Here is a 25,359-nt window from a genome sequence, read left to right as displayed (position 1 = left end):
ACACGTGTCTTTGAATCATGTCGTGCACAGTCATGTCTGCTGATTTTTTGGATTATCACGCGACGGTGGTAATTATCGATGTACTTGTAAAGCAAGGAGCAGTCACGCAAAATGATTTTTCAATCGAAAATTGTTGAAAGAAATGTAACTGTTTGGTCTTTCGAAACATTCGAAAAATTCTAAATTCTATTGAATGCGGCAAAAAATTCAACGAATATAGGACTGACTGCAGAGGATTAAAAACAATGTCCGAATAAAAGTTTCGACGCGTTTGCATTTTTCGTTGAATATCCGGAGGAAATAAATGGCAGGATATACCAATTCGTTTGGGTGAAAGGCTGGTACAGTACGGCGCAATAGCTTTTTCTGTTATCGTGAGAAGAGCAGCCCAATCAACGGGAACAAAGAGCGCGAAAGTGAAAGGGCATTGGCGGAAAATGCAGTTTTAAATGCGCTACTATAACTCGGGGGTTCTCACAAGCACGATCGAACTATTATCCGAAACGGTGATTGTTATTGCGCAACTGCGACTCGCGAAATGAGAAACGCGTCAGAGAATCGGAAATTGGTTCTTTACTTCGGAAACACGTTGCGTTAGATCTGGAGTTTAGAGATATTGATAATACTTTGTTTACTTTATGCCTTTGATATCAAATAAAATAACAAAAGAGAAACAATGCAGAAAAATGGAGGCAAACACAGTATTTCTGACATTTTAAACGTCGATGAAAAATGTTGTATTAAAAGTTAAGGGTATTATACAAATAAGCCTACGCATATTAAAGGGGACTTTGTTTTCGAATGCTACGCACGAGGCACGAGAAAACCATCGGCAGAACGGGAGTTCGTTCTCGCGGCGGTCTAACTTGTATTAATTTAATTGACAAGCCTTGGAGTCGACCTCCTTTGAGTTGCTATCTAAACGATCTCTGCGACGTATACCGAGACTGTCGTTTGTTATGTGTAGTCGCATACACATGAATCATTCGTCAAATACAAGAACATACAACTTCGAGTATTTTCACTTTTATTAAATTTGCGATACTCGCAGACGGGCTGAAGAAGCTTTCATTTGATTAAAGTTCACTTACATTCTTTTCAACATATATAGCGAATGTAAACGCGAATACGTGCAGCGTGAGATGTTAACACGAATGAACTGGATGCTGGTGAATCACCTCAAACCTTGCACTCTGACATATTGTCTCACCTTGAATATAGATGAGGCAATTAATCTACGCAAAAGTTCATTGTGCTCGATGTGGAACGATCAACATGCTCTTTGATTGCATGCCCTGTTAACTCAGAAAATGATGTCAAGTAAAGCTCGTTTTGCCGTAAGTTTCGCCTTGTGTTTAATCCTTTTGATGATTTACCTCGCGCGATATAATGGTACGCTTTAGAACAATGCGAAGAGAAAGAACCACCTGAACGACGGGGACATATTGCTGCTTCTCTTAAAAGAGAATCTGAAATAGATTAAGATTGAAGTTCTTTTTGTTTTTGGAACGAGTGCGTCGAATGATCAGTTTTACACTTTACTCGAGTGACGCAGAAATGTAACGTGTAAAACATTTAACGTGTAACAAAGTTAATACTTTCAATTTTAATGAGCAATTACCGTTTATTCCGTCCATCTCGAAGTCTGTTTCCTCATTCGGTAACCGAGGTTCACGGTCTTCCTCTCTCTCCACTAAATACTGTAATACACAGGATGAACCACATTACCTCAATTATTTCCTCCGTCTCGTATAATTTCGTTGAGCAGAACTCACGAGTTGATTGCGGTAAATTTTTCATCGTTTATATTTTCATCAAAATCTTAAATAATTTCAACTTTTCAGCGGAACCTAGAACTTCGTTTTCCCTTACATTTTCCGTTACACGTATTCATCTTTTAACCCGGTCGGCTAAATAGCTCGCGCGAATATTTGTACTTCTTACCCGAAACGCCATTTACTCGAGCATGTTTTCTTTCGTTAGGTTTGCTGAATTTGTCCAAAAGTGCCGCGAATCGTACGAATATTCCGCACACATTCGTGATCGAGGATTCCGGTCTGGAATCCTGAAAGCGATATCGCGATTCCTTTTCCTTTTCTCGGGTTCTTAATATTTATGGTACACGTTCCGAGAGAATTATTATTGCCGAGTTGTGGATCGCGGTGAACCAGAATGAAATCGCGTATCTCGAGATTTCCGAGATCGTCATCGTACGCGCGGGTACATGCAAATTCGAATTTCAAATAGCATCAAAAATATCAACGAAAAATACAGCAAAAAGAATTGCTGCTTCCATTTTTATCCGATAAAAATTGTGGAGCGAACGTAAGAGCTAACTGCCAATGTTTAGTCCGTCTCTGCAGCGTTTAGTTGAGTTGTTATCGAGAGAGACGCGCGATTATTTATTAAAACGACGCGAAGGTTTTCGCGAGGAAGTGTAAATGACAATGTGATATTCGTTGCAGATTCCACGAGGAGATCTAACGAACGGCGAGATGATTCGAAGAAGAAGAGCTCCTCCCGTGTTAAGAGCATGCATAGGTAAGAATACATTATAAACCAGTATTTATCGATCGATTTGCATAATCCATTGAGTCGCAAATACATAATGCACATCCGCGGTACAGCTTGAAGGTTGAGGTTACCGGTTACTGCGATTTTTAAGCGGCGCGTGTTGACCGTTTCTGAACAACCCTGAAATATGCAGTAAAAAATGTTCAGTAAACACAAATAATTGTATTTCAGTCGTATAATAAGCATCGTGTAGGCCGACGCGTGTGACGGACGATTTTCGATATCTGTGCAAAGCAGAAAGCAATCTCTGGTAGATGATGTCTGTGGTCGCACGAATTTTTCTAATTTTGCGCTTTCTACGTGTCATTTCGATGGCGGCTCGCGACGAGCGTATCTGTCACGATGAAAAGTAAATTAGTCGTAGCTAGAATTTCGTCATAACTTTCGCGTGCACGTAACGTGCACGATGCACGTTTCCACCGAAGCGAGCATTAGAGCCTGGTAGGCGCATCCTGTTGCTTCGCGAAACCATGATGCAAAAGGTTGCCAATCGAGACGACTGCACGAACTGTGCAGGCACGAAGTACTGTTAGGATTGCTGCACCGTGTCCGACTGGAATTTAACTGTAACACTTGTCCAGACAATATGAATTCAAAGTTCCGACCACCGAGTGGTATGGCGGCCGATACCATCAACGTTATGCAACAGAATTAATTAATAAATCAATTCGTAGATCAAAGTTCGAAATCGAAATCGGAAGCCGTATTTCCAATCGAATCCGTATTATTAACGGACGAGTTCGTTTCGAACCGACGAGTTCACGAGGAACTTAAAAACAGAATCGAATCGATTAAAGAATTAGAAAGCGGAATTCTTTCCTGGATACGGTGTATTTGGTTCAATGCTCGCGTTAACACGGTTGTTAAACCGTTCCAAACTTTGCGCGCAACTGTATACCGAATTTGCATATCGCGCATTATTTAAGAACGTCGTATCAAATGTATTCAACTATTAAATTAGCAAAAAAGTAACCGTTGAGTGTTTGTAAAATATCTCATATCGAGTTGTTTTAGTGCGTTGTTACGCGGTGCACTTAAACGTGAATAATTGTAACTGATAATAGAATTTACGTGCTCGTTAAAATTTTGTTTGCAGAATATTTCAAACAAACTTAACGACGTAATACTTTCTGGAGTTTATTTCAACTCGTCCGTTTTATTCTGTAGTTAACGTTGATTATGGCATTCGGATTCAGACGTAAGCAAGAAGGAATGCGAGCCTTTTCGAATTTGCCGAGGCTTGAACGAAAACAAGCCAGCGTTCTTCTCAATTCCCCGCACCTTTGTTCCTGGTTTACGCGAATAATTATAAACATAAAAAGCAAAGGGTTGGAACAGTGTTTTCCAAGGAAATTCAAGCATGAGCTTCTTTTCAAATCGGATCGCTTTCAAATTCTTCAAACGTCGTTGTTCTTAAAGCAAAAACCTCTTAATAATAGAATGAAATTATATGTCATTGAATCGTGTCACATTAAAAGTCTTGAAAAATAGCCCTAAAAGAATGTAAGCGTTCCATAAATACATCGTAAATTGAAAAATGTTCCTCGACCAAAACAGTGTTTGATAAACCCTGGTCTAGAATGACCGGACCACTCGAGACGGAAGGCAACGCACGATCACACGTGCGTTTTCACGTAACCCGACCACATAGACGGAGATCAGGTGCGCATACTTAAATCTTCCACATAATCCCGAGGTCTGCTTAACATTCAGTGGCACGCGAGCGTACACACATTGTCGCTTGTGCATTTTTTCATTCGCTGCAGCGTAGAACGCGAGGCGAACTGTATCATAGTCTCGTGAATTGCTGCGAAGCTGGCCGAGTAATTCTCGGCCAACCGGTTTTTAGATCCATTAAAAGCTTCATCTAGGCTCCCGTCCATTTTGATCGCATCTTGCCGTGAAAGTCGTTGCTGTCGATATCCGGTTCCCATCGCTCGTTCGTGAACGTTTTCTGGCGACGCAACGATGACGAGAACAAACCTGCGATAGTTCGCTGATTTAGAAATCATTTTCTTCTCTTCGTTTTTTACCAGGAAATAAAACGGTTTAGCAATTCGCGGCGGTTTGCCGCTAACTTAACTTCGCCTGGCTTGCTGCGCATTGGAATGTACTTCGTTCTTGCGAGCCAACGAAAGAAGCTAGCACTGTGAAAAAATAAACGAAGTCCGACTCTATTCGACAACTAGTCTGATTTACAGTCAGTACATTCGTAAATATTCGTACCTTCTGTCTATCGAAGAAATTTGTTAAATTAAACGGTAGGTTTGATATTCCCAAGTGTATTTCCAAATGTAATTACGATATAAGAATGATCGCCATGTTCCTCGCACGAGCTCTGAATACATAATCCTCTTGTCGTCTGATAGGTGGCTTTTATAGGATAGAGTTTCATCGCGTTGCATCAGTTTTTACGACTCAACCGATATCCTTACCCCGTTTCGAATCCGTTTGAGTCTGTCTCGACTAGCTAATAAAAGGAAACTCCAGGTCCATCTTTCCAAAAAGTTCCTTTATTCTCCCACTCGATTATGAATGTAAGGTTAAACGATCGATTTCACGATCACGACGCAATGTTAATTCTGTTCCAGGTATATTCCTGCTACTCTTCAGCACCGTGGCCGCTGACACGATAAAAGGTCCACCCTTGATCGCAGACAAAGTGCTCGCGTCCAACGCGACCGAGACGTCGTCAGCGGAGAGGGGCAAACCGATTCCGAACAAAATACCGTCGAGGGACAAGACGGAATTCGCTTCGACGGAGGACAACAAGGGAACCATCGATTCCTACAATGCGACTAAGAGAGATCCCGACACGGCACACGAGCTTATCAAAGACGCCAAAGCGGAGGGCGAAGAGAAAGTGGCAGCGCCGATCGGCGAAGAATCCGAAGTGGAAGGAATAAGGTCGCGCAACGAAGTCGACAGGTTATCGACCTTGGATTCGACTAACGGGGGTTCGAGGTTCGAGGAGATCCTCTACGGAACTTCGGGAAAGAGTTCCAGCACGAAGACGGCCGGCGAGGATATTCACAGGCTGTCCAGAACGAACGATTTGACCGCTGCCACCGCGAAACCCGCGTCGGATGAGTCCCGGCTCGACGAAAAGGTCAACGAAACGATCTCTGCCCGGCAGTCGGAAGTACAAGTTGCCCGCGAAACGAATAAAACCGCGAAGACGCTCGAGGATGGAGCCAGCTCCAAAGAAGAACTCGCGGCGGAAACTGCAAATACGAAAGCGGATCTTGAAAGTTCGTCGAAAGAGGGGAAGAGCTCTGCCCTGAAGCTGGAAAAGGGCAACTTCGATAACGAACTAACAACGCAGGGGGCTATTTTGCTGGAGGAGTTTCAAGTGAGGACCAAGAAGGCGGAGGATTCGAGACCGATGAAGAACTCGGAAGTGGCGGACTTGGAAAAGACGGACGAGAACGACGGGCCTGGCTCGTTAATCAACGACACGAACGTCAACTACAGCCACAGACGCAAAACCTCGACGGAAAAGGGCCTCGAGTCAGGCGAGAACCAGTCGACGGCCTCCGAGAACGCCACGAACTTCATTTCCAAAGACGTCGACACGAATCACAGATCCGGAGGCCCCAAGGGGGAGGTGGAGGTCGTCGGAAATCTGACCGATTCCGCGACTCAGAGAGTCGTGGAGCAGCCTGAAAGTCTAACGAAGAAGGAAGTCCTTCAGGAATCAGGCCAAGGCTCGAGCCAGAACGAGAAGTCCGATAATTCCACACGGAAGACCGAACCGATAGAGTTGATCGACAAGGATAGCCAGCAAAAATTGGTCGAGCTTACAACCGAGAGAGCTAACCACGAAGGGTCGACCCTGGCAGCTATCTCCAGCCCAGTCCCCAGAGGCAGAACCATCGCCTTCTCAGGGGTAAACGAGTTCCCTGGCCAAGAACCGAAACCCACGGCAGCCTCGAAGGTTGACTCTTCGTTTTCGAAGAAGAACATCAGCATGGACAAAACCACCGAACAGAAGCCCTATCCATACTCGAAATCCACGGTCAAAGACAACGTCCAGAATTTCAGTCGCGAGGCTGACGATTCCATCCGAGCCACCACGGAGGAATCTTCAGCGTTAGAGAACACGATAGGCAGGGAACAGTCCGAGGAGAAGTTCATCGTCACGGAAGCGTCTGACGTCTTGGAGAATAGCATCCAGCAGTTCAAACCAGCGTACCACGAGAAACCGGCCAACGAATCGTCCACTGCTTCGACTTTGTCCCCTCGTTCGTCGCTACCAATGACGACCGTGCCTCTGGTGACGCTACAGGAAGCCGATCCAACGAATCAGTCGGTCGTCGATGTCGCCAATGGCGCGAAGACGGTCCCCGAGTTCCAAGAAAAATCGACGAACACGGGAAATGATGTTCCACGGTGGAGCGAAGGCCGCGAGACGATCACGGGGAAGGGGAACTTCGACGTGACTGGGAATGGGATAACGGAAGTCAGCTCGAAACCGGAGAGTGCCAATAAACGAACTTACGGGCCCTCTCCGCAAGAAACCATCGACCAGGCCACCTCTATGACCGCCAGCTCCACGTTGAAACCGCAGACGGAAGTGGGAACTCTTTCCGATGTAGACGCGGTTCAAACCAACGTCGAGAGTTCGCTGCTGTTTCGTTCGACTCTCGACGCCACGGAGGTTTCCACCGAGTACCCGTTGCTTAAAGGCAATTTTTCCGAGACGGACAACAAGTTGACGGTCCCGATAACCTCTCCTGTAGATAGCACAACGACAAGAACACCGGACAGCACCGAGTCGCCTACCACCGTCGACGTACCGGAGGACAAAGTCGGCAAATCCAGCGTAACCCTCGACACCAATGGAACGAACGAGATTCCTTCGGGTCTGGACAGAGGCGACGTGTCGACCACGACCGGCGTCGAGTATGAATTCGTTGGTCTATCCGAAACGACCACTTTCCTCGCTCAGAACGTTACCGAGGAGATTCCAACGGGATTGCCGTTAGTAAACGCTACCTCGATGATTGCACCAACTGTCCAGGACGGATTCGGGAGAAACTCCTCGCAAGAAGCTTCTACGATGAATCCTGTGACCTTTGCAGATCATTCTTTGGTAAGCGGTGAGACGGAGGTGCCTGGAGTCGATGATGACAGGCTTTCGAGTACCACGGTGGTCGATCAGACGATCGTCCCTACGTCCATGTCAGGTCCCACGACGCAGTTCAGGGATGATTTTACCACCCTCTCGAGTGCCATCGAAGCAGAGACAGACGTGGATTCTACCAGGGAAGACGATCGGAAGACGGGCAGCGTCACAGAATCTTGGACGACTACGACCGACGACGACGTTGCCACGGTGAGGACGGAGCAGCTTTCGTCGTCGAATTCCAAGGACTCTCATTTCGTACCGAACGTCACGGAAGCTTCTGTGAAGTCAACGGTAATGCCGGACGTTAACGCGACAGATGCCACTCGAGCGACTACATCCATCCCCGTTGCGTCGAGCAGTCTGGGACCGAGGATTCTAGAACCGGTTATCACGAGCACTCCAACTGTTCGCGACACATCGTTGGAGACGACAGCTGACACGAAGACGTCGCCATCCCCGGAGGAGATCACTTCCCTGGTGCGTATCGTCGTGGAGGGCAGCTGGGACGACGTGTGCCCGAAAATGGATAAGATGAGGATGACTCTCGCCGAGCTTCTGGCAACGGGAATCAACGGGTGAGATTCGATAGCTTTAATGCGATTTGTTTGTTCATTTTTGTAAACTAAAGTGACTAAATAGTTTCGACCGACTTTTTTCGACGCACACAGAACGCATAATTTCTGTTCGACATTGCGGGATGATACTCGACAGACGGTGAAATGTGGTCGTGTCTCGCATTACAGGTCTGTTTCCGATAAGCAAATTATATTTCACCAAGATCCGTGCAGGGAACCGCCGAGCTCAACGCCAGCGCCGGAGGAAATGCCGTTAACACCGATATTAGTTTACGTTGTCGACGAGAACGGGAAATTTGACAGCGGCATGACGAACAGCTTACCTGGTTTGTACAAGGAGTTTCAGGGTCGTGTAAAATTCCCAGCTACAGTAAGTCGTTACGCCTGTCAACTACGATATCCTTGTTTCTCGTGTTGTTACTATTTAATTACGTTTTCATTTGATATTGGCTCTTTATACAGAGCGACGTACGTAATTCTTTGCGACTCGATATCTCGGAAACTGTTTAATCGGTTTCAATGACAGTTGCCGAGGTCTCGAGACTCGGTCCCACAACCTTGGTTGCGTGGGTGGAAAAATGTTAAACGAGGAATTCTAAATAATGCTGTTACCGTTTTGCTTCGATAAATTTCGTTTGTCGTTAGATGTCGAATTTTAGAGACGTGATCGATTCGTATAATACAGCTAACATATTCCGCCCGCTTGACCCACTCTTTTCAGATACACAGCTTTCTTCTGGTACAGGAAACTATTCCGGATTCCGGAAACGCGATAGCAGTCATCGTGGTCTCCTCGGTTGCTTTCATTTGTCTGGTTCTTCTGGCTGGACTGCTGGTAAGAGGACTTTTCTTTAATCTCAGTTTTCGAACCATGAAAAACCGACGAAACGTACTTAGTTTTCGCTTCTTTCCTCGAACATTTAGCGTAATCGATACTCCGTTAATTGAAAATTATTATTGCGACTTGAGAATTCCGTTCTATCCTAGCCGTAACAATATTTCGCAAACTTTAATTCAACTTGCATATCGCGTTCATTAAAAGTTTTAATTGAAAACGCTCGCAAAATTGAAGGAAAAATATGGTCTCGTAGCTTAGCGCTTAAGTTGGAATCGATACGCCGCGCAACAATAAGATAGGACACTTTGTTACACTCTTATTTTAATTCTCGACAAACAATTAATGTCACTCGCGTGTTATTCTTTTTTAAAGCGTTACTTTCGCGAAACTTTAGAGTCGAATACCGCGAATACTCGACGTTGATCGCACGCTTCCGGGTTCGCACCCCTCTCACGAAACAGAATTGTTCAAGGAAGGAACTAATGAACGAAAATTCAGATGCGCAGGTCCGCAAAAATCTATGTTGTCTGAAAGGTCTCGCCGTACTTGCATTAAGCTCATTTCGCATGGTGTTACGTATTCATCCGCCCACACTTGCGATTTACATTCCAGTGTACGTAACAACGAACGATAAATAATTGTGTGTGCGTCTGGTGTTGTCTTGCTTTTGTCGGACGGAAGAAATGCTAAAATATTCCCAAAATAAAATATCCTCGCGCGTTCTTTACTTCTCTCAGTCTGTTCGCTCATCGCGAATAATATTTTGGTAACGTTTTAGCATCGCTCCAACTCGTTATCTTTATCCGATACTTTTATGTTCGTTAATTTGTAGAACTACCAGAAGAGGTGAAAATCGTTTCAGTAACGAATAAACGCTCGAAAAGCACGAACCATCTTAATAGAATTCAAATTAATTGCACACCGTTTATCGAACAGTGAAAAATCTCTAAACTGCAGACAGACCCGCGTTATCGTCATCGTTATTATTAAACGTTCCGTCGTGCCCTCGTCCGTTGCAAGGAGAAAGGAAAACGCGAACATATATGCGTATCTGTGCGATCAGGTGGATGAGAAAAGTTATCTCTCTTCGAGCGTGAAATCCTTCAGAAAATTCCAATCGTTCGCGGCGAGGGGGAAGAAACGCGATGCACTTGGATGCATGTGGCGAATAAATGGCATATCGTTCGTCCTTGAATCGGCGATTAGATCGTGCGACGATCACCTGCTTCATTGGTTTTTGCCTTGCGTACTCCGTGAACATGGCGCGACTCTCGGTGTTGAAATCGCTCCTCGAAACGTGTCTCGACGAGAGAAACACGGCTCGTTATACGATCCTCGGTGGTTCAGGTATTGTTCGTCTTCGATGCAGGCACAACCAGCGTGAAATAACGGGATTCGGTGTCGTTATTCATTTCGATGACGTTGCATGGCGCGAGGTATCGCACGGTGACTGTCCTTCTGCAAGAAGATGGCCTCTGGCGAGGTCCGCGAATCGCTATTTTAACTCTTTGCACTCGGGTGACCCCTCTGATTAGCTCGTGTTTGTCGAATAATTTCAGATTTCTCTCCGTCCTACATTCAGAGCCCAACCATCGCTTGAGCACTTTCGTCTAACATTGCTAAATTTTGTTGCATTTCTTTGTTCTCTGGTGCTTGAAGCTTCGTCATTCGCATTATCAAACGAATCCTATGTATCGATCAACGATCACCTTGAATTTAGTTACACGTATGTTAATATTTGAACGGGATACACTGGCGATGAAATCTTCCTCCGTGTGCCTCTGAAATAATTAATAATGGAGATTGAAATTATTTCCGCTTGAAATTATTCCGAAGAGGATGTTTACGAGTTATCGATGAAACTATTTGCAGTTTATAATGAGGAAGAGGCAGACGAGATTCAACTATGGCGAACGATGTCGACCGGTATCCTTGGATGCCTACAGCGTCGACAGCGTTTCGGCGTACAACAGCGTGAGACGTAAAGGTGCGGTCAGATCTTCGAAAAGAAGCTATGGGAATCCAACTTTCGAGGATTCGGTAAGTTCCAATGGTCTCTCTTAATCACTGGCTCTGATAGATACTAAGCGTACGTCCAATCGAACGAACTGATAAAGTATTTTCATTTCTAAAGTGCAATCACATGTATATAAACTTGAATTACTTAAATAAATCACATCTTACGATTAGTTCAGTGATTTATCTTCAAATTAATGATTTACGATAAAAACTTACAAATAACTACAAATTATTTCAAACGATAAGGTTTATTTCTTCCGTAGATCTATTTCTATTCATGTATGTATACTATTTCGCGAGTAACATTTTGCTTTTCAATGTTTCTTCTGTTTATAGCATGCATTTAATACATTCTTGTAAATATAAGTTGATCGTGCAGGTAAATTATACAGAATTGTATCCCCGTAGTATTTGTCCCGTATCGTTTTATTAAATTTTACCTGTTATAAAAGCTCTTCGCTTCTGTAAAGCAGTAAAATTTGTTTATTTAAAAAAAACAACCCATTGAAACGTACAAAGGTATAAAAGTAGCGCTGCAGGAATATTTTATTTTGATTAAAAATCCTTGGCCCAACTTCAATTATAATTTCTAGCTGGCTAGTCCGCTCTTTAATTATTCGGGGAGATCAAGACGTTCAGAGTTTCGTAAGCCAAGTTGAACGAACGAAATTTCATTTGTTATTTCACTTGAACATTAATATAACGCAAAGAAAGCGGTAGAAAACCGATTAGTATCGCGCGATCTAATTTTGGACCGAACGAGGATAGTTGAGTTACTTTGGCAGAGGGTTCACTCGATAAAATTCCGAATCACCGGTGCAAGTACATCGAACCAGGCATCGTTTTTGCATCCGCCAAACCGTAGTAACAACTTTAAAACCAATCACGGGAATCGAGTTGAGAGCGAGCACGACGGTTGAATAGTCGCCGAAGCGAGAAAGTGGAGGCTTAACTCTGTTAACGTTGCGATAAAAGCCTCGAAAAGCATGTTTCTACGAACGGTGTGTCCTGGTTGCAGAGCGCCATACCGTCCCACCCCTTGAATTTTGCCGGGCTTTCATCTTTCTGTAACGACACTAACGCAATCAACGAGGAATTCTCTGGTATTCCGCAAGTTTCGGCGAAGATAGACGAGCTGCCACCCGGGGCGGAAGTGAAGAACAGATACGCGAACGTGATACCGCTTCCGGAGACGAGGGTACCCCTCCAAAAAATGAACAACAACCCCCTTACGGAGTACATCAACGCCAGCTACGTTAGGGTACGTACAACTTTCTTCTTACCGAGAGATTAGCACTTTTCCGCTTTGAAAAACGCTGATATGAATTGCCTCCCCTCTTTTTTTTTTTATATCGAAACGAGTTGTTAACTTAGCGCTCAAACGTATCGATAGCGATCCGAGCACAGGTAAGAATCAACACAGCGTTTTGTCTACGTGAGAAAAGGATGTTGCATAATGCATTACGAAGAATACGAATGCTTATTGCATAAGTTCCAAGCACGGCAATATACGGAAGCGGGACGAACGTTAACACTTGTTTCCATTGAACGATTACGAACTTCAATTTATGCCTCATAATCGTAGAAACGACAATTGATCATTCTTAACTCTATTAATTATCCCGCTATTATTCTCGTGAAACGATACCCACTGCTCGCGACTGTGTAAATCGGAATAACGACGCATCTGTTATTCTGATTTTTTGACTACAGGGTCTGGAGTATCATCAAACGTTCCATTTTATATAATTCGAGGAAATTTAAATGTGTATCTTGTTCGGAATGTTAATATTTAAAGAGATTTAAACCAACCACATACAAATGGTCCATTATCGCTAATGTTTCAACCCCAGGCGTGCTTCAATTACCCAATATTCGAGTGTTAGCGCACACCGAGTGCACCGAATGCATTGACCATCGAATTGCAATTAACAGCGTCTCGCTAATCGATAGCATCATTGATATCCTGGTACAGGCACGAGCCACTTATTATGCGCAATTAATTGATTCGAAGCGAAACTGATTTCCCTTAAAATTCTCCGTACAATTATGTTTCGCTAATTAATCTTCAAACAATTCGTTTGCATGATTTTTAGAGGTTGCAACTTGCAGTTAAAATTGAACGGGGATTGTTTATCGGTACAAAAGTTATGTTTTTCTTCAAATTTCACGGTGTCGTTGCTTTTCAGGGACCGAAGAACGCGACGAGGTACTACATCGCTTGCCAAGCGCCAATGGAGTCGACCATCACCGACTTCTGGAGGATGATCTGGGAACAACAGTGCAAAGTGATCATCATGTTAACCGATCTCGTTGAAAACGGGGTGGAAAAGTGCACCGAGTATATTCCACCGTCGGAAATATCCGATTGCCACCGGTTGTACGGTGACTTCCAAGTTACTCTGAAGAAGAGAGAAACCAAAGAGAAATATGCCATTTCAACGCTTCATTTAAAAGTAAGGGACTTATCTGTGACAATTAGTCGATAGCGTCATTACGAGCATTCTATCGAAACGTTTCGACCTTGGGTGTTGTGTGATAATCGCGACACGTGATATTTATTTTATTCATACGTCAGAGCCAAATATGTTCGTCGTATTAGCCTTTTCGACAGGTCCGATGTATCTCGCAAATGACTGATACGATAATTCGTTTACGCCCATGGCAGATGAAAGCTTTATTTTTAGCGACAGACTCCACAACACTTAAAAAAAAAAGAAACAAAAAAAAACGCATTATTCTCTCGGCGGTTCTAGCGTTAAAAATTCGATTGACACGTGAATTTTTCTGTTCCAGAATTTGGAGAACAACACGTTCCGAGAACTGTACCATATTTGGTACCTTTGGCCTGTTAACGGGATACAATCGGATGGAGCAGGCTTGATAGCCGTGCTTCTCGAGGCAAGGGCCCTCCAAAGAGGTGGTCCTGGACCTATCGTGGTCCACTGTAGTCCCGGCACTGGACGCACGGGAACGCTAATAGCTCTTGACTTAGGGATTAGACAATATGAGATTACGAGGACTGTGGACGTGCCAAGGGTCGTTTACACTATCAGACGGGATCGTGCTGGGGCTGTACAAACTAAAGAACAATATGCCTTCATTTACAAGGTTACTTGCAATGTTTCGTTTCCTGCTTCTCGATTTCAGTTTTTCCTTTCTCTTTTTTTCAACGTGATATAATCGACAAATGGGTTATTTTTATGGCATCACCTTCAAAGTGTTTATTCACTTTTAAATGTTAAACGGGCACTCTTGTTTACTTTGCAGGCGTTAAATTTGTACGCGACCAAACTTGCCGGCGGTGTATTGGACTCGGCGTGAATCACCGAAAATAAACTAGATTGTTATCGGTTGAGAAGTATATCCGAGCCGGAGCAGAGAACTGCAGTATCGATAATCGATAACGAAACATCACCGAAGGCGATAGAAAGCGCGAGATTATGACACCCGTGATGCTATCAACCGAATAGGAAGATGCTAATCGACGAATGAAAAAAAGGTGACTTGTGATACGTGGACCACTCTGACGATCGTATTTCGTTTTAGATTTTTCCTTGATCCTCTCGGAGCCCGACGATTAAAACACAAAGAGGAGAAAATTCAATACGCATACTTTTGTTTACTTGTCTGCTTCTTTAGGACCGTATTCGAATTACTTTTGAACAAAGATAAGCAAAATATTATAGATTGTAAAAAGAAATAGTTTACAGATGTACGATTTTTCAATTGTATCGAGTTACGAATACATCGTCCGTTATTTGAATATACTTTTGCTGATCTTTGTGTTATATAGCTTTTGCTAGGCGTTTACTTGAAACTTAGATTTTTAGATTCAGCCTGTGCAGCTGAAGCATCGACTGATCACTGGGACAAACGGATCCCAAATATGTGATATTTTCAGATGTAGTGATTTCTATATTCGCCAAATTAAAATACATAGAGAAGCGTGTTCCTGTTTTTAAAGTGAAACATCGAGAATCGAGAGAAGACGAAGCAGGCAATATTCGAGTCAAACCAAGGGACCGAGAGGCAGAAATTAATTTGTGATAACCGAACTATATATTGATGATATTCAGCTTCGTATTTCTTAAGCCTGTTCAATTTCATAAAACTCTTTTTATCGTAGATTTCGTCTCCTTGGTCAATACTTTAATATTCATGTATTATGAATTATATATACTTCTAAATAAAAGTAATTAAGTGTAGCTAAATATTTAACGTTGATATCATACGTGAAAAACGATTTCTTTTTATACATATTATGCAAAGCGAATTGTACGACGAAAGAAAATGGCTCGAAGAAAACGAAACGTCTTTCTTCGAGATCATTTGCATGTGTAACGAAAACACACGCGTGCATGTTAATTATTCTTAAATCGCAAAATCGATTTCTTCTTTTCTTCTTCGAGCTACCTAGGTATTATCGTATTATTGTTGTTATTGTTATTGTTGTTGTTATAATTGTACAGATACTTTGATTCGTAGCACGTCGCTCTCTATAATTGTACATAGCAAACCAGCCAAAAAAAAAAGAGATTTCGTTAAAATTGTATTCTTTGTTTTGCAAATCTTCGTTCCTCGACCAGCGTCGCCATTTTTGAATGGTAGACGCGCAGATCGTCACTCGCCACTTTCTTAGGACTTCGACCACGTTTGAAAAATAAGATGAATTATACCGTAAATTTTGTCGACTTTGACGATTCGTTAACTTTTATGGAACTCGAGGATTGTTTTGACGCTTGAAAACAATTACAGGATGAACATAAACGTGCTTCTTCCGATGATTCATTTTCATGGTTATTCTTAGTCCTCGTGAATTTTTGTAATTTGTCGCTATGAAACCTGTAAAGTATTCAACTTGTATGCATTCAACATTCCTGTCCTTCGTTTCTGCATTTATCTCTTAAATAATTTCACATGGTTATTTGTAAAGAATTGAAATATAATTTTAATTCATCGCTATGTTAATCGCGTACCTTTTTATCCTGTTTCGTATTTTTACTTTTTAGGACATTTAATGATTCAAAATTTAGATTTAACTATTGAACAAGATTAGGGTAATATTAAGTGCGTAAACATTTGTCATGATATTCGTTAGGTGGTAATACTAAGACCATGAACTTATCTTATATTTACGCCTGTAAAATAGTTAGAACACAAAAGTAGTAGCCAAGCTGAACTTGCCAAACCAAATCACGTAAACATTGAGACTCGTCCATGAGACTCTAACTAATAAAATAAAGAATTTAAATTAGCGAATACAATTTCGTAATCGTAAAACATAGGAAAAGTAATCGACAAAATCTATGGGATAATATAATACGTCACCGAAATGTCTTCTATGAAATTTTTATTACAAGATTAAACAACAATGATAATTTATACGTGCAAGCAAGGTAAAATATAGTATTCCATATGTTAGCATGAATATTGTCACGAGTTAAAACATACAACATCTTAACGATCTAGAATCTATAAGATAAAATTTAACTACTAACAATGAAGAAATGTTAATGTAAGCACTATGATCTCATTTGCTAAAACTTGAAATTAAGATAAAGTAAAAGTTCTTTGCCACGCCATTGATAATTAAGAAAATAACTTGCTTTTTAATTATAAACAAAAGCCTCGTCGGTACTGTATCCGATAAGTGACATTTGTACCACTGGTATAAATAAAACGGTGTATCGAGTGTTAATCCTGTGTAGTAGCGAAACATTTTTTTACTAAATATCATGTAGCAGTATATATACATATATGTATATCGGTGTCTTTGTCTTAATTAACGTTATAATTGCTAACAGCCTGACGCGACAAACCAAAAAGGGGAAATAAATGTTTCATTCTATAAATGTTCGATATCGTTGTTATAAGTGAAATGTGTACGTTTAGAGAAAGTTAGAAAACGATGTCTTTGCGTAACGAAGCCTTTGAGAATGACGAATAAACATGTAACTATGTCGGAAAGCCAAGACCAGACGGATGTGTATGTGTTAATGTGTATGCTCATTAATGTACATGTTAGAAAAAACGTATAATTGTATTATCAAGATTGAAATCTGAAAAAAAGAATGCCACAATGTGCAGTCGCATAGTTAACGAGGCAACTATGCCGGTTGCGCCTAACATAGTTGGACCAAGAAAATAAATGTAATTGTTCGATACGTGCAAAATCGTTGCTACCTAAAACCTTTTGTTCCTTCTCTGTCAACGTTTCTTAGTAATATTATTCCTGCATTTGACGTCAGCTCGATCGACAAACGCAAAATTGATTGGATCTGCTATTGGTAGAGTTGGAGGATGGAGGAATCTGTTTCAAACGAATCGATATTCGAATGAGTAATTGTCCAGTCGCAGAAACCAGTTTATTGTTTACACAACGTTAAAAGATTTTGCATTTTAACGTCCTATAGCTTTTAGCCGCAACAGTCTGTCTCATATCTGACAATTCCAATGCATATTACATTACTGAATTGTGCACAATTCATTTTTCTCCATTGCTGTTACAACATGAATATATATGAAATTAGATCGTCTATTTATATAAACACGACCACATAAAATAATTGAGTGCAACTCGCGAAAGAAACTTTCGGGACAACCTAATATCTCTGGTTCGTTGTGTTCCTTGGACATATGTATTCGAAACGCTTTTTACCTCTAATATATATCTGCAAGTAACTTTTGCTGTAATCACGTGAAATCTGTCCAAGAACCGTAGTTATGCAACTCTTAAAGAAGACAGAAAATGTGTTTTCAGGTTACGATCGAATGCTTCGAACCCAAGGGTATTTTATGTAGAAGACACGCCGCGCAAAGTAAGTGCAACTTGATATTACCGCAGCTTCAATTTATGCAACTTTATACGAAACATACGAAACAATGAAAGAAATTGTAACGTTTTCTATAAAATTCTACTGTTGACTTGATGTAACTTGCATTAGGCATAGAGAGAAAACGCGAGGACGTCGAAGAAAGTCAGGACCGACGCACTGCGACTCTGAAATCATTCTCCTAAACTCGTCCACTTGACCTTTATACGAACATTCCATGAAACATTCGATAACATTTAACTCGAGACTATCGACGATAATGGAAAATGAATTTCAATTTTTAATAGATTTATAGTTCATCAATTTCAGAATGTTAATATGAGCAGAAGCGATATGTAGCCTTTGTACATTTCTAGAGATAAAATTAATCATAGATAAGCGAACGATAACATGAAAGTAACGAGAGCATAGAATTAAATACCAACACTATCCGGAAAAGTAGATAACGTTTGCTTTTGTGGGAAAATTTAAACAAGTTTTATCGTAGAATAGAAGTACTCGGATAAATTAACGCACAGAAAAATATTTATTCGTAATCCTTTGCGACGTTAAGTTCCTTAACATGTTGACTGCCGGACAAATATTCTTGAAAGTTTCCGCTAAAGTGAAATATTATTTAAACTATTGATGACTGAATAATCACAAAATTTATCGTTGTATTTATTTCTGTAATTTCATAAAAATTCATGAATTTCATTTAAATTCATTTCCTTTGATACTTGACTTACAGAATTAAGTTTTTTAATTCTTCAGTGAAAAGCACCGTCACCCATATGTGGGTGACATGGCGATCAACGTGTTAAACAATCGGAAGAAAGACTAAATTAGCTACGTTCCAGGTGTTTTTCGATATTTCCGTCGTGATGTCTTTGACCCTTCGCCTGGTACCTGATGGATGTCCTTTTTCGTTACCGTCCTAGCACCGCAGGCATTCTCCCCATTCCTTCGGTTTGTTGCTCCGTTTTTGTACCTCTATTATACTCAGTCAGTATTCCTGTGTTCATCAAAGACGAGTCCATCGAAGTTTTACCGTGGCTGAGCCGCCTTACCCAGGTGGTCTGCAAGATCGTTTGCTGGATCGGACTGGCTCGAACTGGATTGGAGCTGTTGGATCTCGACATGTCTGGGTTGGTTTACTCGATCGTAGAAGGAAACATACTGCAAATTGATACACGCATATTCGCGAAATTATTGTTTAAGGAGAACCCGCTGTCCGATTATAATTTCTTCGAATTCTTCGTCCACCTTTCGTTGCAGATTTTTGTAATTTTAATTTCCACGATGTTTTCAGATTTTACACCATTCACTTTCGTACGAATACAGTTTCAACGCGGTCACTTTGGATCTCGTTCTTAATTAAGCATGGTTACTTTTTTCAGTGGTTTCCAGATTTGAAGATATTTCGTTAATGCATGTGAATATTAGATAAAGAAGACAATCACCGTAATCGAAGCGTGTTCTTGGAGAAGATAGTGGAGTCTTGACTACACAGACGTTTTATAGCACAGTATAAATAATCAAGATGATACATTTTGATGTCTGTTTAAGCGTTTTTCGTATTTGTATTTTATGTAAAATATTCATTTGCGATCCGAAGTGTCTTGGTTCAAATCTGACTCTAGATATAATATTAGATAATAATAATTTCTTGTATATTTTGCTACAGAATATATCTAACATTTAAATCGAGAATTTACTTTATCTTGAAACTACTGCCACAGGGCGGCCAGAATTTTTTCGTAAAATGTCTGGACGAGACGTGAGTCAGTTCTAGATTGAATAGGTTCGCGCTGGTTGCGAGCTGGGTTTGCGACACATCCGAATTAAAATACTGGAAAAGCGTGCATTATCTCATGTGTTTAACCAACTGTTCGTTAAACTGATTGATCAGTGACTCCGTGGGGTAATTGTGTTCTTAAATTATAGCACTCGTCATCTTATCGTCTGTTACCGGTTTACGAGCACTTGTCTCGAATAAGACTCGGTTTTAAACTAGGCGATATTGTATTCCGTAACTCTTCCTCGTACGTAGCTTTTAAAATTGTGTTCCTTTTGCTGTACAAATTTTCAAATATAACATTTTAAACGAACTCGTGTTTGAAATTAATTTCGACGGGAGACATCGAGTACAAAAATGGAACACAGTCCTATCAAATAAAGCCATTCTTCGATTAATCAAAGGGTGATAATGTTCGTCGCGTAACATTACGATAGCCAGTTTCCCCTCCGAATATTTCTTTCAAAAGATTATGTAATTTTGCGTAATATAACTTCTAAAAACATATCAATCACAACTTACGTTCACGTTCACTTTATATAATCTATTATTCTACTAATTCACATTTACAATTTACATTTATATATCCTGGAGTAAACCTCCAATGAAAGAAATTTGAAATTTATCGAGTGTTACCAATCGGACGTTTAAACAATTTGCCCAAGAGTAAAACATCGAGCAAGAGAGCTAAAATTTAGGACAAATATTCACGACCTGCATCAGTAGGAAAATTCTTAGGCTGGCAAAAGATTGAATAATAAAAGGCCATGCCATTTTACATGGAGTGACGTGAACGCGGTTCCAACATTCGTGCAGTTTCCTTGAACCATTCTCCAACGCCGCGTAAGATTTTTCCCCGATGCAATGAACCTTACCTCGCCTCGATGAAGTAATTTCTTGCACGGATGATGGCGTGCACACACGAGAAATGTACGGAGTCCGTAGTTTATGAAGGGACATGCTAACCCGATACACGAATTCCTGCTGCTTTATTTAGAATCCCCTCGAAAACGCATAAAACGCATATAACGCGTGGCCATGTGTACGTAGAAACTTTAAGCGCGTAACCGAGCATAAAACTGAAGAGGTTTAAATATTTATCCGCACTTCCTGTCCCCCGTGCAATTGCGCGCAGACCGCATCCGCCAAATGCAACGTCTTTGACAGAAATTTTGGACGATCTAAACGGTCCCTTGAAACCACACGAAACGAAAACAAAGTAACCTTTTTGTGTAAATTAAAACTGAACCGTGCTACCTCTAAAACGTTGTTTTCTACTTTTATTGGTAATATCGAGTAACTATTATATCGGCAGGTCCTTTTAGACATCCCAAGGAACAAAAAGGAATCGATACCTATCCGAGGCAGAGAGTAATGTTCCTTCGGAGATCTATTCTTTCTTTTTATATTTACCACGTAGGCATTTCGCCATTATAGGGCCGTTTTCGCGGCATCGGAAAAATAAAGATCGTGGAGACCACGAAACCGTGATTATTTTTTCCGTTTCTTTTATGACTACTCAAGGCAAGATCGTAAAAAAAATGCGGTCAATCTGAGATGCTCGTTGAAGAAAGGTAACAACATAACTTTTCTTTACTCTTTCTTAATGTTCCTTCTCCTCACCAAATACTGAATACTAGTATTAAATTTTCTAGGCTTGGCTACTTGCGAAATAGAACCGTCAAGTATCTATTCTAGCCTAAGGGCACGGTAAAAAAAAACTGCTGAGCCTCCAAGGGTGTCGTGAAAAAGTTGCTGAGCCACCACGAGTGCTGTGACCAGAACTCAACGAAATAAAAATGCAAAGAAATAAAAGCAATTCGTAAAATGTACACGTGTACTTTAATCAAAGTGACTCGATGCATATTTTAGTTGAGCATTTTGAAGGCTCCACATTTTCTCGTCTTACTACTTACGCGGAGCACGTACTATTCCATTTTTTTCTCTACAAGTGTGTGCCTTACAAAAATTCGAAAACAATTAGCCAAAAAAGTAACGGAGAATCTGACGTCCAATTAAATTTACATATTTCATAGTATCTATCATCCAGTAGAAATAAATTTCTGGCAAAGGCATTGCGATGGCGCCAGCGCGTGAAATTGTTGGCACGCTAACCCCAAGTGGCGTTATGATTCAACCGCGAATTTGATGGTTGACAAACAGAATTCTATGGATTGGCTATTTTAAACTAAAGTTATTCCAATGAATACTCCGCGGATCGTCGAAGTTCCTTTACCGAGTAATTTTATTTGGCTGGCAGCGCATCAAACTTCCGCTTTCCTGTTTCCGTTCGAGCCAACTTTCCGCATTTTTCGGATATTTATCAGGCGTATTTTTGGCAGTTCCGGATTTACACGATCGCATCGTACACACAGGATTTCCTGAAATGAGCTCCCGATTGAATCGCGTCACGAACGTCTTCGTCCATTTCAGATGAATCGATGAAACGCGACTCGATCCGAGATAGAATTCCAAAAGGAGCTTTATGATTCCGTTGTTTAATCTATTACTCATCTAATCTTACGGTACTCGATTCGATTTTATTGCATCCGAGAATTATGGTTTATTTCTATACCGAAATAGTAACCGCTAATTAATCTCGTTCGCTCTATTTCCGCGCATAACGTCACGGAAAAATCATAAGACCACGGGCTCTTACAAGACACAATTGCATAATGTACTTCGGAGATGATCGAAACGTTTGAAAAGCTCAACCTGTTGCACGGCCATGGACTTCTAAAAAAAGTTGATCGCAATAGATCTCATCCTTCACCTCCGTAGCCTTTACCAAGCGTCTTGAAATCATCCGTGACACTGTACAGAGCTTCTACTGAAAACGCTTCGATTTTATTTACGACATTTCTTTTTTGATCTCTTCAAATTAGCCTGGTTCGCTATCGAGAACACGTGTTCTCTTCGGTGAGAATCAGAAGCTCCAGGGACTTCCGAGTCGAGCCGAAAATATTGAAGACTGCGCGCCAAAACTATAGAAGCGAAATTCTAACCGTGTTTTAACGTTCGCATTGTTTATATAAACGGATGCGAGACATCAAAGAAATTCCTTTTCGAACCGAAACTGTAACCAAGGTCTGACAAACATTGGTTATGTTATTTTAGCTATCGGACAATTCATCGTCTAGAACAACTTCCTCGCATGATGGTGTTGCACTGAATTGTGGGAATTAATTATATTTAATTACGATGGTGAATAAGTTTAATCAGTGAGGTCAGATCTGATCGTAACGCGACACGTGATTCGTATCGTTCGTAACAACAACAACAAAATTTTCCGCGAACGAGCGAAAAAACAATACTTATGACTTTCAAACGATAACGGTCTAGTTCGTATCAGTTTTATCCGGTAAAATAATCGAAGATGTCTCGCGACATCTTTCATTGTCCAGTAATGTATTCGCCGCGAGCAATGAAGCAAGCAATTGCTTTTTAATTGGTGGCGCGTGTCTCGACAATTGAACTCGTAAAGTTTGACACAAGTCCCTCCGTTAACGAGTACAATAATTTCGTGATTCGTAATTTAGCGCTGTGTCCGAGACGTTCGCGCGTAGTATTATCACGTTTGAAGCTGCGAACGATACTGGAGAATCGTTTGATCACAGCTGGAAGGACTCCTGGAGTTTCGAACGACTCCATGCACTTCTGGATTATGTACAACCTGTTTAATTTTAAGCTTTTGATCTTTGATTTGTACGTTATAATTCAAAACAGTTTCATGCCGCACGTTTAAACCTTTGTCGCGCTATTTTACTTCAGGGGGCATTTCACTGTGAACGCACAAAAAAAAGCATATTTTCAATCATTTTTTTCTCCGGAACTATTGCATAAAATTGAATGAATGTTTTTTCCCCTTAAAGGTATGATTGAGGAAAGTAAATAACAAATTTTTTTTTTTTGGTAAAAAATATTTCGTCAATTTTATGCAATAGTTCCTGAGAAAAAATTTATTGAAAATATGCTTTTTTTGTGCGTTCACAGTGAAATGCCCCCTTAAGGCGTCAGACGCGAGGGACTCATACTACCAACCGCCACGGCGCGCGCTGCCAGCAGTATAAGTCCCTCGCGTCTAACACATTTTAGGCGTAACTTCATTCTCGACTTAATATTTGGTTTTTCACCAACAAAATTCTCTGCCCGCGTTAACCAGTGTAACTATACACTTTCCATTAATTTTCATTCGAGCCAATAGTGTTACCGTCCAACGACGAACTTAATTCCGTTACCAACTGCCTAACTATTTAATTGGCAACAATTTCACAGAGAAGCCAACGTTCTTCACCGGCATGCTTGATTGTGCGAAGTACCCGGACAACGAGGAAAATTCTGGAGAAGTGATCTCACACGAGAGGCTCACAGAGAGATCGGTTATTACCGAAGAGATTCAGTTACGTTTTTTCTCCTCGAGATATTCGACGACATCCTTACGTGTCTTCGCCGATGTTAGTTGCAAGTAATTGGTATGCGGAGTAATTTTACGAAGTAGGACGAGCTACAGCTGTTTTCCAAGCGAAGACAGAAAGAACTGGTAAAGGAAAATGATGCATCGTTTAATAATAACCGTCTTCCAACGACCATAATTTTTTTCACAGATGCAACAGGACATTTGCAAACTGCAGTTGCAATTTTTGAACGGTGGTTGACCAATGCTAATATTAGAATAATAGTTTTTAAATAGATGTAAAATATTGGAATAGTTCTAGAAGCAGAAGTGACATGCGTCGTTCCAATCACAAAAGATTCCCCACCTTTCTATTAGACAATCAAAGTCTAGAACTTTACTAGTTCGTATCTAACATAAGTCGATACCCAATCAGTGTATTGTTATCGATTTCCTTCTATGTCGAGTACTTAATTTAGATTGTTTCTATATTGTAGACTATTTAATCGCACAATCGCCGTGCACTACACCGCAATATCTGCATCACCGATTGCAGAAGAAAGTTCATCATCCTAATCGATCCACAGTGCGTTAACTTTAGCTGGACATTCGCTACGGATTAGTAATAAGGTAGGCTTACAAATATACAATTTAATTTGTCCGAAGTTATCGAATAATCAATGTATGCCAGAAACCGTATCTTCTCTTCCCCAATTACTACTTCACCTGGCTGACCTTCCCATAGTTCTGTTTCCAAGTCTGATATAAATAAAGCGAATAACAGCAGGCTCGTTGGACTTTCTTGCCTGACTTCCGTCTATGTTCAGTTCGTTTCCGATAATCTGCCCTTGTACCTTATCGAGATTGTCTCTTCGTACATTTCCTTAGTTCCTCGAATCGATCATCCTCTACTTCTCTCGTCCCGAAAACTTTCCACGATTAAATACTATGCAATTTGTTTGTTTTGTTGCTCAAATAAAATAAGATCGACCTGATTCAAACGGGTTGCAATTACTCAAGGGACAAGCTTACAGCCTTTCGAGTCACGAATTATTGCAAAAGAAGATCGTAAATTTTATTGAATTTTCGAGGTAAAGGAAATAGTACCGTACGCTTATCCACCATATAATACTCACTGATAAGATGAAGGAAGTTTAACGTCATTAATTCACGAGGCAGTTGTGTCGCGTGATTCGAACAGTTCGGGAATCTCTTT

The 25,359-nt window shown here is 41.1% G+C and overlaps 2 protein-coding genes across 6 annotated transcripts in view; one reads left to right on the top strand and one right to left on the bottom strand.

The window, feature by feature from the left end:
• LOC128878582 (mucin-5AC) overlaps window positions 1–15,692 on the top strand; it is a 33,751-nt gene extending 18,059 nt beyond the window's left edge. For 2 of the 4 annotated variants that reach the window (XM_054126871.1, XM_054126872.1), the window contains exons 3-11: window positions 2,466–2,541; window positions 5,166–8,280; window positions 8,449–8,650; window positions 9,002–9,115; window positions 10,991–11,158; window positions 12,156–12,398; window positions 13,327–13,593; window positions 13,934–14,248; window positions 14,408–15,692. In XM_054126871.1, coding sequence (XP_053982846.1) covers window positions 2,496–2,541; window positions 5,166–8,280; window positions 8,449–8,650; window positions 9,002–9,115; window positions 10,991–11,158; window positions 12,156–12,398; window positions 13,327–13,593; window positions 13,934–14,248; window positions 14,408–14,461 — 4,524 coding nt within the window. In that variant the 5' untranslated portion in view covers window positions 2,466–2,495 and the 3' untranslated portion in view covers window positions 14,462–15,692. Of the gene's footprint in view, window positions 1–2,465; window positions 2,542–5,165; window positions 8,281–8,448; window positions 8,651–9,001; window positions 9,116–10,990; window positions 11,159–11,473; window positions 11,517–12,155; window positions 12,399–13,326; window positions 13,594–13,933; window positions 14,249–14,407 lie in introns of those variants that run through there. The other 2 variants (XM_054126873.1, XM_054126874.1) reach the window with 2 other exon arrangements.
• The window catches only part of LOC128878592 (ATP-dependent (S)-NAD(P)H-hydrate dehydratase), a 63,925-nt gene that overhangs the window by 20,226 nt on the left and 18,340 nt on the right, over window positions 1–25,359 (bottom strand). The window contains exon 4 of one of the 2 annotated variants that reach the window (XR_008457443.1): window positions 17,440–19,131. The exons of the other annotated variant lie outside the window; for it this stretch is intronic. The gene's annotated coding sequence lies outside the window, so the exon portion shown is untranslated. Of the gene's footprint in view, window positions 1–17,439; window positions 19,132–25,359 lie in introns of those variants that run through there. 2 annotated transcript variants of the gene reach the window in all.

This window comes from Hylaeus volcanicus, chromosome 6 (assembly GCF_026283585.1).
Source record: "Hylaeus volcanicus isolate JK05 chromosome 6, UHH_iyHylVolc1.0_haploid, whole genome shotgun sequence".
Lineage (NCBI taxonomy): Eukaryota > Metazoa > Arthropoda > Insecta > Hymenoptera > Colletidae > Hylaeus > Hylaeus volcanicus.
Note: the sequence above shows the minus strand (reverse complement) of the source record. Positions and strands in the feature narration are given on the sequence as shown.